The sequence below is a fragment of the Trichechus manatus genome, unplaced genomic scaffold, assembly GCF_000243295.1.
Source record: "Trichechus manatus latirostris isolate Lorelei unplaced genomic scaffold, TriManLat1.0 scaffold00176, whole genome shotgun sequence".
Lineage (NCBI taxonomy): Eukaryota > Metazoa > Chordata > Mammalia > Sirenia > Trichechidae > Trichechus > Trichechus manatus.
The window spans coordinates 1,616,954-1,629,713 of NW_004444112.1; the positions used below are offsets into that span (position 1 = coordinate 1,616,954).

Sequence of the window (12,760 nt, forward strand, 5' to 3'; positions counted from 1 at the left end):
TCTTGCTCACAGGCTGTGAATATCAACAAATCCCAAGATTGGCAGGCAAGACCACAAGGCTTCTCCTGATTTACATAGCCACAGAGGCTGGCCAACCCAAGATCAGCAGGTCGGAGAACAGGGCTCCCACTCACAGGCTGTGAAGGATGACGAATCCCAAGATTGGCTGATAAGCTGACAGCTCAAGTACCAAGAACCAGAGGTCAGATGAACAGGAGGCAGCCACAGGATCCAGAGCGAGCAAAAAGCCAGAATGTTTGCTTATATTCAGATGCAGGCCACACCCTCAAGGAGAATTCCTTTCAACTGATTGGCTGCGCACAGCAGATCTCGTCATGGGAGTGATCACATATAAACACTGAGAATCATGGCCCAGCTAAGGTGACACACAATCTTAACCATTACACCATCTCTATTTTTAGATTTTTCAGTGGTCACTTCCATCAATCTAGATAGTCTTCTGTGTGTGTCTATTAATTTTCAAATTTAGGCAGTATCTACTGAGCACCTGCCGTAAACATGAGGATTTAGCTCGTCATCCTCTCCCGTGTTGTAGTGGGGAAATTGCATCAGTCCCCCAGCAGTCTCTTTATGTAGGATATTTTGAGATGCAAACTTTGAGCTGCAAACTTCTCACGTTTCATCTGCTTATGCTCCCATCCGCTTTCCATCTTCTACAAGTTTGTAGAGGCGCTCCTCCTTCCCTCTGCACTGTTGTGCATGCATGTGTGCGTGTGCACTCGTGCGTGTTCGCTTATGTGTGTATGCTCATGTGCACTTGTGCATTGCATTCACGTGCTATGTGTGTGCTCATGTGCATGTATGTATGCAGGTGTCCGTGCATTCACGTGTGTGCCTGTGCCCTTGTGTGTGTGCACTTATGCATTCATGTGTGTGCATGCGTGCATGTGTGTGCATGGGTGGGTATCTGCCCATGCACTTGTGTGTGCCTATGTGTGTGTCTTTTATGTTCTCCACCATCTGTTGAGTGGGCTGAGATCATCTTAAGAAAAGCGCAGGCCCCTCTGGAAGCTGTCACAGAGGTGACCTGAGCAGCTGCCTTGGGAAGACCTACAGCGTCTGCTCCACACTTGTTGGGGCTCTGCAGCTGGTTCTGTTCCTCCTGGGCTAAGGCCTCCACGGGCTTCTGGGATGCTTACCGTGGCTGCAAGTCCTGGTCTACTGCCCCCACCACAGCCCTCCCTCCCCCACCACAGCCCTCCCCCCCCCACCGGCCTTCTGGTGCCCCTCCCCCACTGTGACCGTGCTGCTCCTCGTCCTGAGGGCGTCCCCCTCTGCCAGGACTGCATCGTGTCCACTTGGCCCACACTGTCCCAGCACCTGGACGGTGTCTGCCTGAAAATAGGCATGAAGGACCAGTTGGCACCAACCAGAAAGGACAGGCGCCTCACTCCTGAGCATCACAGGCTGGTCCAGGCTCACAAGCTCACAGCCGGTGCTGCCTTGGATTCAGTGTGAACAGCGCGGGTTCTGTGTTCCAGGTGTGTCTGAAGTACTATGAACACGAGTTTGTGGAGCTGGCTTGCCAGTGCCCCGCTGTGGTGTGCTGCCGCTGCTCGCCCACCCAAAAGGCCCACATCGTGAAGCTCCTGCAGCAGCACACAGGCAGGCGCACCTGTGCTGTCGGTGAGCCCGGGGTAGGAGGGTGGGCAGGGGGGGTGGTGAGATCAGCGTGATCAGCACAGGGCAGGTGCACCTGCACTGTTGGTGAACCCGTGGGGGTCAGGGTGGTCAGTGCGGCAGCAGAGAGAGCTGCCTGCAATGAAACATGAGCTGTGGCCTCCAAAACATTTCCCACACTTAACAGTAACATTTTAACAAAAACTGATTATCTTGAAATTTACATGCAAAATTGTGTTTAATTCTAAAACTACATCAGTTTCCTCTATATTACAGGAAATGTTTTTTAACAGCCTCTAAAAAGTAAAAAAAAAAAAAGTCCCTGGGCAGTACAAGCAGTTATTGCACTTGGCTGCTGACCGAAAAGGTTGGAGGTTCAAGTCCATCCAGAGGTGCCTCAGAAGAAAGGCCTGGCAATCTGCTTCCAAAAACCAGCCATTGAAAATCCTATGGACACCTGTGGGTCGCCATGAGTCAGAGTCAGCTCCACGGCACCTGGTTTTTAAAAGTAAAAAAGAAAAACATACAATCATGAACAGGTTCTTTTTAATTTTACAATGTTTCGCGCTTTTCAGGTGATGGAGGAAATGACGTCAGCATGATTCAGGCAGCAGACTGTGGGATTGGGATTGACGGGAAGGTACGCATCCCTCCTGTGTCCTGTCTGTCCCCCCTTCACTCTTGAACCACACGCACTTGACTGGCACAGGGCCGCATGTGGGGTGAGGACAGCCACGCAGTCATTGCAGTGACATGTGACGTGGGCAGGGGTGAGGACAGCCACGCAGTCATTGCAGTGACACATGACATGGGCAGCACGCCCCTCTGTCCTCCTCGCCCTACAGTTCCCCCCAGCCTCTTCGGGGTCAGCGCACCAATGAGCCTCTTTGACCCTGGAGCAGTCTGCACTGTGCTCTGTGGCCCACACTCCCGTGTCTCTTTCTTGTCTTCTTCTCTTCTAATCGTTTAGGGGCCCATCTCTCTTGACAGACAGCAGCCATGGTTTTAGGGTTTTCTTCCATGCCAGGCTCACTACCCTCCTGATTTCTTTTCCCCACAACCACTTTGATTAGAATGTGCCAAGAGAGACCTGGGAAATGAACCTCACTTATGAGCAGCTTTTTCCTTTGGCTGCTTTACATTTAATACCTTATAATTACAGAACAGTTCATGGCATCTAAAGTTACTTCTCATAATTATCTCACTTGACTCTTAGCAATTTTGTGAGATAGGAGGCAGGCTTTGTTTTATCCATGAGATGATCAAGGTCTAGAGAAATTGTCCTGAGACCCCAGATCACAGGTGTCCCCAAGGCCAGGTCTGTGTCTGCTCTTTCTTAGTTTCTGTAATTTGGGAAGACACTGAGCTACCTCAGACTCAAGGATCAAATGCCTTGGGATAGATGTGCTGGCGCTGTGCAGGCTCTTCCTGTCTCTCCCACATACGTGTCACCCATCAGCACATGCATGTCAGGGAGGGTGCATCGTGAGATGTATCAGCACACACATGTCCCAGGAGGGTACATGTGGGATGTATCGGCACACGCGTGTTCTAGTAGAAGCAACTGAAGCTTTCAAAGTTGTTCAGAGGCATTTCATATTATTTTAAATTAGTTTGGGTTCCACTATTCTGAATTGGGAATGTATTGTTGTCCATGTGTGCCACATTGAAAAGGCCCTTGTGTCCCCCAGGAGGGGAAGCAAGCCTCGCTGGCTGCCGACTTCTCCATCACACAGTTCAAGCACATCGGCCGGCTGCTCATGGTGCACGGCCGCAACAGCTACAAGCGCTCGGCGGCACTGGGCCAGTTCGTCATGCACAGGGGCCTCATCATCTCCACCATGCAGGTGCCATGGCGTTCGGGGCGGGGGGATGCCCGTGTGATCACAGGAGGGGTGGACACCTGTGTGTCCCATGACTGGTCACAGGAGGATGCCCTGTGTCACATGACTGTGTGGTCACAGAGGGGAGGATGCCTGTGTATCACGTGACCATGTGGTCACAGGAGGGTGGATGCCTGTGTATCACGTGACCGCGTGGTCATGGGAGGATGCCCATGTGTCCTGTGACCTTGTGGTCACAGGAGGGTGGACGGCCCAGTGTCTGCTGTACCTGTGTGTGGTCAGACTTGGTGACGAGGCCCTCTCGGCCTGCAGGAGAGCATGGCGGGCACCTGCCACTGTTGCTCTACTAACTGACTGTCTCTCTTTCAGGCTGTTTTCTCCTCAGTCTTCTATTTTGCATCTGTCCCTTTGTACCAGGGGTTCCTAATGGTAGGGTAAGTTAAATTCAAATATTCTATTGTGAACCATAAGGTTTTCATTGGCTGTTCTTTGGACCTAGATCACCAGGCCTTTCTTCCTAGTCTGTCTTAGTCTGGAAGCTCCACTGAAACCTGTCCACCACGGAGGACCCTGCCGGTATTTGAAACACCAGTGGCGTAGCTGCCAGCATCACAGCAACCCCCAAGTCCCCACACTACAGCACACTAACAGGAGGTGGAAGAATACAGCTCTTTCGGCAGTGATCTTTACAGACTCCGCTGTTGTCATGGAGCCACAGCTCTCTGGGCCTCACCCCTCCCTTCCCACAATCCCACACTGGATGTGCACCAGGGGATGCATGTTGGCGGGGACGCACACTGGGTGATACGCACTGGGGGACATGTGTTGGCAGAGATACGTGCTAGGGGACACTTGGGAGGTGACAGGGAAGTCTGAACACACGTGGCCAGGACATCGGGTCACATGAGCCTTACTTTTGTGACTTTTACATGGATTTAGTTCTCATTTCATATTTTCATGTGACATGAATATGCCCAATAACCTGCCCAGCCATGGCCTGTGTAACTGATGGAAATTGCAAGGGTTAGTCCTGACATTTTCAGCTAAATAGTGTTTCTTGTAATGCTTCAAAAAACTCAAAAATCCTAAAGGAACAAAAAACCTTAACTCTTTTTTACATTTTTCTGTTGCTTAAAGCTTTGCTGTAATTATTATATTAATTATTTCTAAATAGTACAGGATTTGCACAATAATGCTAATTATACCTTGAGTTTATACAGTTCATTTCTTCCTTGGAGTTCAAAGAAAAGCATAACCATTCTTACTCCCTCTCACATTTTTAAAATTACGGATTTGAAACATCAAAAGGGAAATTTAACCCACGTGGCGATTATTCCTTTAGGTAATAGTTGCCCGAGTTGATAAAGGTCTGCCTGACGGGGTACTGTCTGCCCTCTTCAGTAGAAGCCTCACTTACTTTTAAAGCTTACGTTTATTGAGTTAAAGTTACTTTGAATGTGGTATCATGTAAATGAGGCTTCCAAACTGTCTTCAGTGTTGTACCCTGAATCTGGGAGGCGAGATGCCAAAGAAGCTAAGCTTCTTTGAAAATAAATGGTAAAATCAGTCTTGCTCTCACCCAGAAAATAAACGCAGAGAATGAGCAAAAAACATGTTTTAAAAGAAAATTAAAATCTAACCAGACCAAATGAATGTCCTTCTGTGATAGAAAAACTCCTCTAGAAACTATGGGACAATTGGTCAAATTTAGTTCAACTAATGAGTTCCCCATTAATCCATTAGCTGCATAGGGAACCAGCGGGAAGAAGGGTAGAGGGACAGCGCAGGGGCACATGAGCGAGCTGTGCGGGCAGCAGTGGTCAGTGGGCCTGGTGTCAGCACAGAGACAGAAGCATGGCCGTGGAGGAGACCTGGCTCGTTGTGCCCGTGTGTATGCTGGTGACACATTTGTGTGGCCTCAGCTGGTCTTTCCAAAACCAAGCAGTGGCCCTGTGAGGTGCTGTTGTACCCCTCCCCTCCAGAGAAAGAACTGTTGACAGAGTACTCTTGGGGCAACATTGTATATTACAGCCCCTCTTAAAGTTCACAGTGCATACTCACAAATTAAAGGTTCTGGGAAACTGCTGGTACAAAAACCTATTCAACCTTGTTGAACCAAACCTTTGTGTCGCAGAGCACCTGCTGACATCTCATGAGGCTCGTGTTCCCAGCAACATACTTTGGGAAATGCTAGTCCAAACTCACTGAAGGTGTCACTCAGATGAGGCATTATTAATGTCAGTAGCCACCTGGAGATACCCACCAATCAGGTCGCATCACGGGGTTCTTAGGTGTGGTACTTTATATCCTTGCTAGTGACTTAGAGAGCTTAAGAACATGCTTGTGAAAATTATTAAAGATCATCTTAATTTAGCACTCAAGAAGGTGAATAATATTCACAGCAGCAGTTCTCAACAGTGGAGCAGGGTGAAAGGGCAGGCATGTCCTACTGGAGCCTTCACCAGACCCCGTCGGGAAACATGAGATCTGTATGTTTATCAGAGAGAGACACGGGAACTGTCTGCTTTCCAGCCGTGATTGGAATAACAGGAAGCAATTGAGCTTCCTATCTTAAACAGCTGGAAGACAGCATGAGATCTGTGAAGCAGCCGTTTTTAAACACTGGACAGCAGGCAGTAGGGACTGAGATCCCTGAGACTTCCAGAATTAACATGGCTTAAAGTCCAAAGATTTCTTAGGCACAAAAAGAAAAAATGACAAAATGGACTTCAGCAGAATATAAATAATTCTCAAAACTCAACAGTAAAAAGACAATCCGATTAGAAAATGGACAAAAGACACAAGCAGACATTTCACCAAAGTGGATATGCAGGTGGCAAAGCACATGAAAGATGTCCGACATTTTTGTCCACTGGGGAGGAGATGCAAATCAAACCCTGACACGCTGTCACAGCACACCTGTGACGGCGCCAAACCCTGGCGAGGATGGAAGAAGCTAGATCACTCACACACTGCTGGTGGGAACGTAAAATGGTGCGGCCGCTCGGGGAAACAGCTGAGCAGCTTTTTAAACACACTAAGTGTGGCATAACATGCAGCACAGCAATTGCACTCTTGGGCATTTATCTCAAATAAATGAAAACTTACCTTCACGCAAAAGACTGTACAACGGATGTTTATGGCAGTTTTCTTTGCAGTAGCCAAAATCTAGAAACAACCCAGATGGTCCTTTATAGAAGGAACGGTTAAATAAACTGTGGTCCACGCCATGGAAGACCAAACCCGTTGCTGTCGATTCCAACTCATAGCAACCCTATAGGACAGAGTAGAACTGCTGACCTTTTGGTTAGCAGCCATAGCTCTTAACCACTACACCACCAGGGTTTCCCATGGAAGACCACTCAACAATAAATGTGGGCAAACTACTGATGCTCGCAACAGTGGATCTCAGAGAATGATGGTAAGGGAAAAAGGCAGTCCCCAAGGGTTATCTACTGTATAATTACATTTACATAATAAGTTTACAATGACAAAGCTATAGAGATGGAGGTTTCAGGGGTTCAGAGATGGGTGGGGTGGGGGAGGTGGGTGTGGCGATAACAGCGCCAGGAGGGACCCTTGTGATGGGATGTTCTGTGTTGTGACTTCACCCATGCCAGTTTCATGTTTGAGATACAGAGTTTTCCAAGATGTCACCACCCGTGGAGCTGTATGATTTCTTATAATTATCTCCTAATAAAAAGTTTAATTAAAAAAAATAGACCGCTCTACCTGTAAGCATTTGTGGCATATAGAACATGTTACTGTGCTGTAGGGTAAATATTCAGGTTTTAGGAACAATCTTGCTTGGTTGCCAGCTTGTCTCTTGAGGTTTTTGGGTGTGGTTTCTGAAACTCAGACCTCAAATTCTAGACTTATTTGCATAGTTGTACCTTATTTGCATGGTTGCACCCTGAAGTTTCTCTTGTCAGTGTAGCTTTACTCTTGGTTTCAAGGTACGCGACAATATACACCATGTTCCCAGTGTTCTCACTGGTGCTGGACCAAGATGTGAAGCCGGAGACGGCCCTGCTGTACCCGGAGCTCTACAAGGACCTCACTAAGGTGCGCATCCCCACTGGCCCGCAGACATGCCTGGGAACCTCACAGGTGCATCTCCTATTAGAAAATATGCCAGGTGCATCTCCTATTAGAAAATATGCCAGCTTTGCGGCCATGTGCAAGAATCATGTGTTTCAAGTATTCTTACTTGGGAGGTTCACGAAGAACCATTTTGAGAAGTCCTGGTAGAGCAGCAGTTGTCCTATTTTTGTAAATAAAACTTAATTGGAGCTCAACCACTCCCATTTGTTTACTGGCCCTTTACAGAAAAAGTTGGCAGGTAAATAGCTGGGTTAGTATGCGAATTGGAGTTTGGAGACCTGGGGGTCTTTTAGAAGTTACGCATATCTAGCTACTTGAAAATACATGACTCGAACATATTTTCCTGCTCTATTAACTAACCTATTCTACTGCTTACCCTAGGGAAGATCCTTGTCGTTTAAGACCTTCCTCATCTGGGTTTTAATCAGTATTTACCAAGGTAAGAGAGGCCCCCGATTTTACTGGACCAAAGATTTTTCTCACCTTCTATTAGCAATACTGTTTCACCTCCAGGTTAAATTCCCAAAGCTTAAAATTTCATCAGCAGTAAAATAATTGCTTTCTGTTTATCTGTAAGTGGATATTCCAGCAGTTGGGGCTCCAGACTGCTTCACAGCGCAGTGTGGATGGGACTGATGGCAGGTCTCCTAAAAACTGACCTGTGTTTAACTAAATGCTAATCCAGAAAAACGTTAAGAAGCACTTGTCACACGGCATGCCCGACAATGGCTTGCTTTCGTGGAGTGATGGTAGGACTCTGGGAAATGGAGTTATATATTAGAAGTCATTAGCCACCCTTTGTTCGGTGGTCCAGTTCCGTGGGTGTTGCTGGCAGTGGGATGGCAGGTGGACCAGGTGTACTGCACCATGCCATGTCAGTGGTCGCCCTCCTTGATTGCAGATGTGGCTTTCCCTCCAGACACTAAAACGTGCCTGAGTTTTACTTGATATTTTTGGCCCATCTACCACATCTCACCTTACTCATAATTCAGAGTTTGAGATAAATTGCTAATCAGCCTAGTGTTTGAGCATGAGCATGACCTTGCCTTCCGAGGTGGCTGCGGTTAGCGACTCCATCCCCATGTTTCTGGCTGTCTTGCGTGGCCATCGCTACAGAAAGCCACCCACTAAAAGCTGGCCTCGCCCTGCTGACCCCAGGTGGCATCCTCATGTACGGGGCGCTGGTGCTGTTTGAGTCCGAGTTTGTGCACGTGGTGGCCATCTCCTTCACAGCGCTGATCCTGACGGAGCTGCTGATGGTGGCGCTGACCATCCGCACGTGGCACTGGCTGATGGTCGTGGCCGAGTTCCTCAGCCTTGGCTGCTACCTGGCCTCACTTGCCTTCCTAAACGAGTATTTCGGTGAGTTGTCTGAAATTCTTTCCAGAACAATTATCTATTAGTGGGTTTGAAGCACTTTTTTATTGTTACTTCTTAATCCATAGTCCTAATTTTGTAGATCACAATAAAATCCACATCAGAAAGCTTAGTTTTATTTGTGGAAAGATACAACTCCGGACAGTACTTCATAAAATTAAGATTCCCACCATTAATAGGACAGGGCTGAGGACAGTGTTCCCAGCTCTCAGCAGACCCAGGAATGCCAGAAAACTCCTCGGGGGCCGAGGGCACAGCAGGGACTCGTTCCTGAGCATCACATTTTGAGGCTAAAATCTCTTTTGTGTGTCTGTGTGGTGAAAGTAAACACAACAAAACATACACAAATTCTACATGTATAATTCATTGACACTGATTACATTCTTAAAGTTGCGCAACCATTCTCACTGTCCTTTTCCAAATTTCTCTACCACCATTAACATAAATTCAATGTTCCCTAAGCAAAAACCCCTCTTTCCCCCTCCCTCCAATCCCTAATAACCACTAATAAGCTTGGGTTTCTATATTTTTGCCTATCACATATAAGTGAGGTTATACAGTATTTGTCCTTTTGTGATGGAGTAATTTCATTCAGTATCCATATTGTGATGTGCACCAGAACTTCATTTCTTTATGGCTGAGTAGTAGTCCATTGTGTAGAGAGACCACATTTTATTTATCCATTCATCTGCTGATGGACATTTGGGTTGTTTCCACCTTCTGGCTGCTGTGAACACTCGTGTACATGTGTCTGTTCTCTTTGCTGCTTCAAGTCTCTTGGGTCTATACCTAAGAGTGGAATTGCTGTATCACATGGTAGCTCTACCTTTAAACTCTTTTAGATCTAGTCCAGTGGAGGAACATTTGGATATATGCTTTTAAGTTATAGTAAATTAGTTATTATGATTGTTATGTTTAAAAATTATAATGAGAGCTAAAACCACAATTACGAATGCATTTCAGTGTCATTTTAACTGCTTTTAATGTGTTTTGTGTTTGTTAGCTGACTGCTTGGAGCACCCTGATACCTCCCTTAATCTGTCCTTTATTTTCTTTATTCCCTGTTTTGTTTGGAACAGGTATAGGCAGAGTGTCCTTTGGAGCTTTCTTAGGTAGGTGACGTTATCATTTCTTTCAAGAGTATAGAAATTTAGCAAAACAATGTTGATAAAGATACTTAACTGATAAGAAGAAAAAAACTTTAACTTACTGTTTCTCACTAACTCACCTTGCGACGTCAGATGAGCTGTTTGCGTGTGCCTTCTGCTTTGTAAAGTGCTGGGTTTGTAGCCGCTGCCTTTAACGGTGTTTGAGAGCTAATCGGTGTGCAAGGTGCTGTGTCCGCTTAGGTGATGGTTATCCCTCCCCCACAGAGCTTTTTTGCCTTTTAAGTTTTAGTGCCTGGGTGCATGGAAAACACTTCCAGGGTTTTTCAAAACATGGTTAAATACCAACAAGGCTCAGCGCTTGATGGGCTCTGATACAGGAGACGTCAACCAATTGTTTTTGTCAAAGCCTGTGATTCCTAGTAGGTAGACTTTTTATCCTGTATTCTGACCACACAGTGTGAGGGGGTTTCCCTGATCTACAGAATTGAACTATGCAAGTATCAGGTTCTTCATATGCCTCTTCTCATAAGACATTAAATAGCCAGCCATTACCAGTGCTGCTTTATCACGGTGCGAAACGAGACTCGCATACAGAGCCTGCTGCTGGGCACTGGTGAGCACGTCCCTGAGGGAGAGGCTGAGGGCTGTAGGGAGGGACAGGAGGCTCCACATTCAGTCCTGAGAGACCCATGTCTCCACGTGCAGTGATGTGACTGCTGCCGTCTGGTACCCTGAACCCCCAGTAAAGTTGACTGTACCTTAAAAGAAGAAATTAGCCTAAATAGTTTAAGCAGATCATAAAGGCAGAGTTATTTGGTATTATCTACCAAAGTGCCATAAGCAGTTAGTACTTCAGTGTCTTCCAAGTTCTATTGCAAAGCACTGTCTACGCATTAAGCAGTATTTGGTGGTATTAGTTACACCTGGTGCACAGGTAAGCAATCCTGCAAAAAGGAGGACTTGACCACTGGCTTTGGGCCTGGCCCTGTAAGCACCTCCACATTAGGTTCTGGAACCAGTGGTGTCAGGGTCACTGCTGCACAGTGAGGCCTGTGAACCTGCCCACCCACTGACGCTTCTCCTCCGTTTCTATCCTGCAGACGTTGCCTTCATCACAACTGTGACCTTCCTGTGGAAAGTGTCAGCCATCACGGTGGTCAGCTGCCTGCCACTGTACATTCTTAAGTATCTGAAGCGAAAGCTTTCTCCTCCCAGCTACTCCAAGCTCACCTCCTGAGGCCACACCAATGATGGGACTGCTTCCAGCACCTTCTGCACCTGCATGTGGGAGAGGGATGGGAGGGACTCGTGGGCACACGGACGAGAAACCCCGTCCTCAGGCCTCACTTCAGGATGATCTGCCGTCACGGAGACCGGCACTCATCCTCCCTTTTGTTTTGTTATTTTTTTATTGTCTCTCAAAATTCAATTTACATATTGAACCAGCTTGAGTTTCTATTGAAATGAGTCATAATTATTACACTGTTAACTGGTGTTCTTAGAATTTATATTCTGCAATTTCTTAACATTCACATTCTTTCTTTGATGTTATAACTTAGAATGCCATCCCTACTTAAATAAAATCTAGATCTGTACGTCCAACATCTATATCTGCCGCTCGTCATCAGGTATTGATGGATGCAGACTGTTGGCACACAGGTATCTGCCACATGCAGCACTTCCGGCTATCATGCACCTGTGTGTAGATTGATACGTCAGTGTCTGCTGCATGCAGCACTTCCAGGCGTCACGCTCCTGTGTGTAGTCCGTTTCTCTTTCCAGCAGGAATTCACAAGTACAGAAAGAACTGTCCCCCTGGGCACTTTAAGGCTGAGTGGATCACACTGTAAAATTTTTGTGCATAATCCCACTGCAGCCACTCATGTACACCATCCTCAAAGCAGTGTTGCCATTAGGTAGATAGGCACGACAGCCCCATCCTTCTCTAGTGTGTGAAATCGCACCAAATGCAAACACCCTTCTGTGTTCATCTGCCGTCCTTGGACGCACATCACCTGAGACGTTGCACCTGTCCTGTCACCTGCATTCGCTCCTGTCCGCTCAGGTTGAGGTGATGATGGAAAAGGCCTTCATCTTCCAAACTGTAATTGTGGTTTCTGTGAGGTGGAGCGTTTATACCGAGCAACGAGTGCATTCCCTCTAAGATGTGCTATGCACTGGGTGTCATTCCAGACCTGCGCCCACAGAGTGACAATCCTGCAGGGTCTGTCAGCAGAGTGCTTAGGCAGATAATTTTTCAATTAAGAGGAAAGGGGTGGGCCAGGGCCCTCGGTCAAGGGTATTCTTCATGCTCGAAAAGTGGCCTGTGCTGTGCTTATGTCTCTTCCATGAACTTCTAGGGACATCTCCTCCCCCAAGGTCCCCATGGAAGGCCAGGCAGGTGGGCAGTGCTGAGGACAGGACTGTTCTGTGGTTATGTGATCAGCAAGCTGCACGTCCCCTCTGCCCCCTCACTGCTGGAGCACCGCTACACCTCCGAGCCCTCCTGTCTCGGTCTTCTCCCTTCTAGAGGAGAATCACCAGCCTCAAACCAATAAAGGTTTTCTTCCCAGCCACATACCGGGGCCTCCGGGTCACCTTCTCCAGTGCGAGCATTCTCCACCTCACAGGAAGTTCTCTGACTTCCCACTAGGTGTCACTGTGTCTTGTTAATACAGCTGGCTC

At 47.2% G+C, this 12,760-nt stretch overlaps 1 protein-coding gene across 7 annotated transcripts in view; it reads left to right on the forward strand.

Moving 5' to 3' along the window:
• The window catches only part of ATP9B (ATPase phospholipid transporting 9B (putative)), a 259,916-nt gene extending 247,500 nt beyond the window's left edge, over positions 1-12,416 (forward strand). For 3 of the 7 annotated variants that reach the window (XM_023741215.1, XM_023741213.1, XM_023741214.1), the window contains 9 exons: positions 1,503-1,647; positions 2,217-2,281; positions 3,333-3,488; positions 3,855-3,919; positions 7,442-7,550; positions 7,971-8,028; positions 8,748-8,951; positions 10,046-10,078; positions 11,176-11,312. In XM_023741215.1, coding sequence (XP_023596983.1) covers positions 1,503-1,647; positions 2,217-2,281; positions 3,333-3,488; positions 3,855-3,919; positions 7,442-7,550; positions 7,971-8,028; positions 8,748-8,951; positions 10,046-10,078; positions 11,176-11,312 — 972 coding nt within the window. Of the gene's footprint in view, positions 1-1,502; positions 1,648-2,216; positions 2,282-3,332; positions 3,489-3,854; positions 3,920-7,441; positions 7,551-7,970; positions 8,029-8,747; positions 8,952-10,045; positions 10,079-11,175 lie in introns of all 7 variants that reach the window. The other 4 variants (XM_023741212.1, XM_004386907.3, XM_023741216.1 and 1 more) reach the window with 4 other exon arrangements.
• The last annotated feature ends 344 nt before the right edge of the window (positions 12,417-12,760 follow it).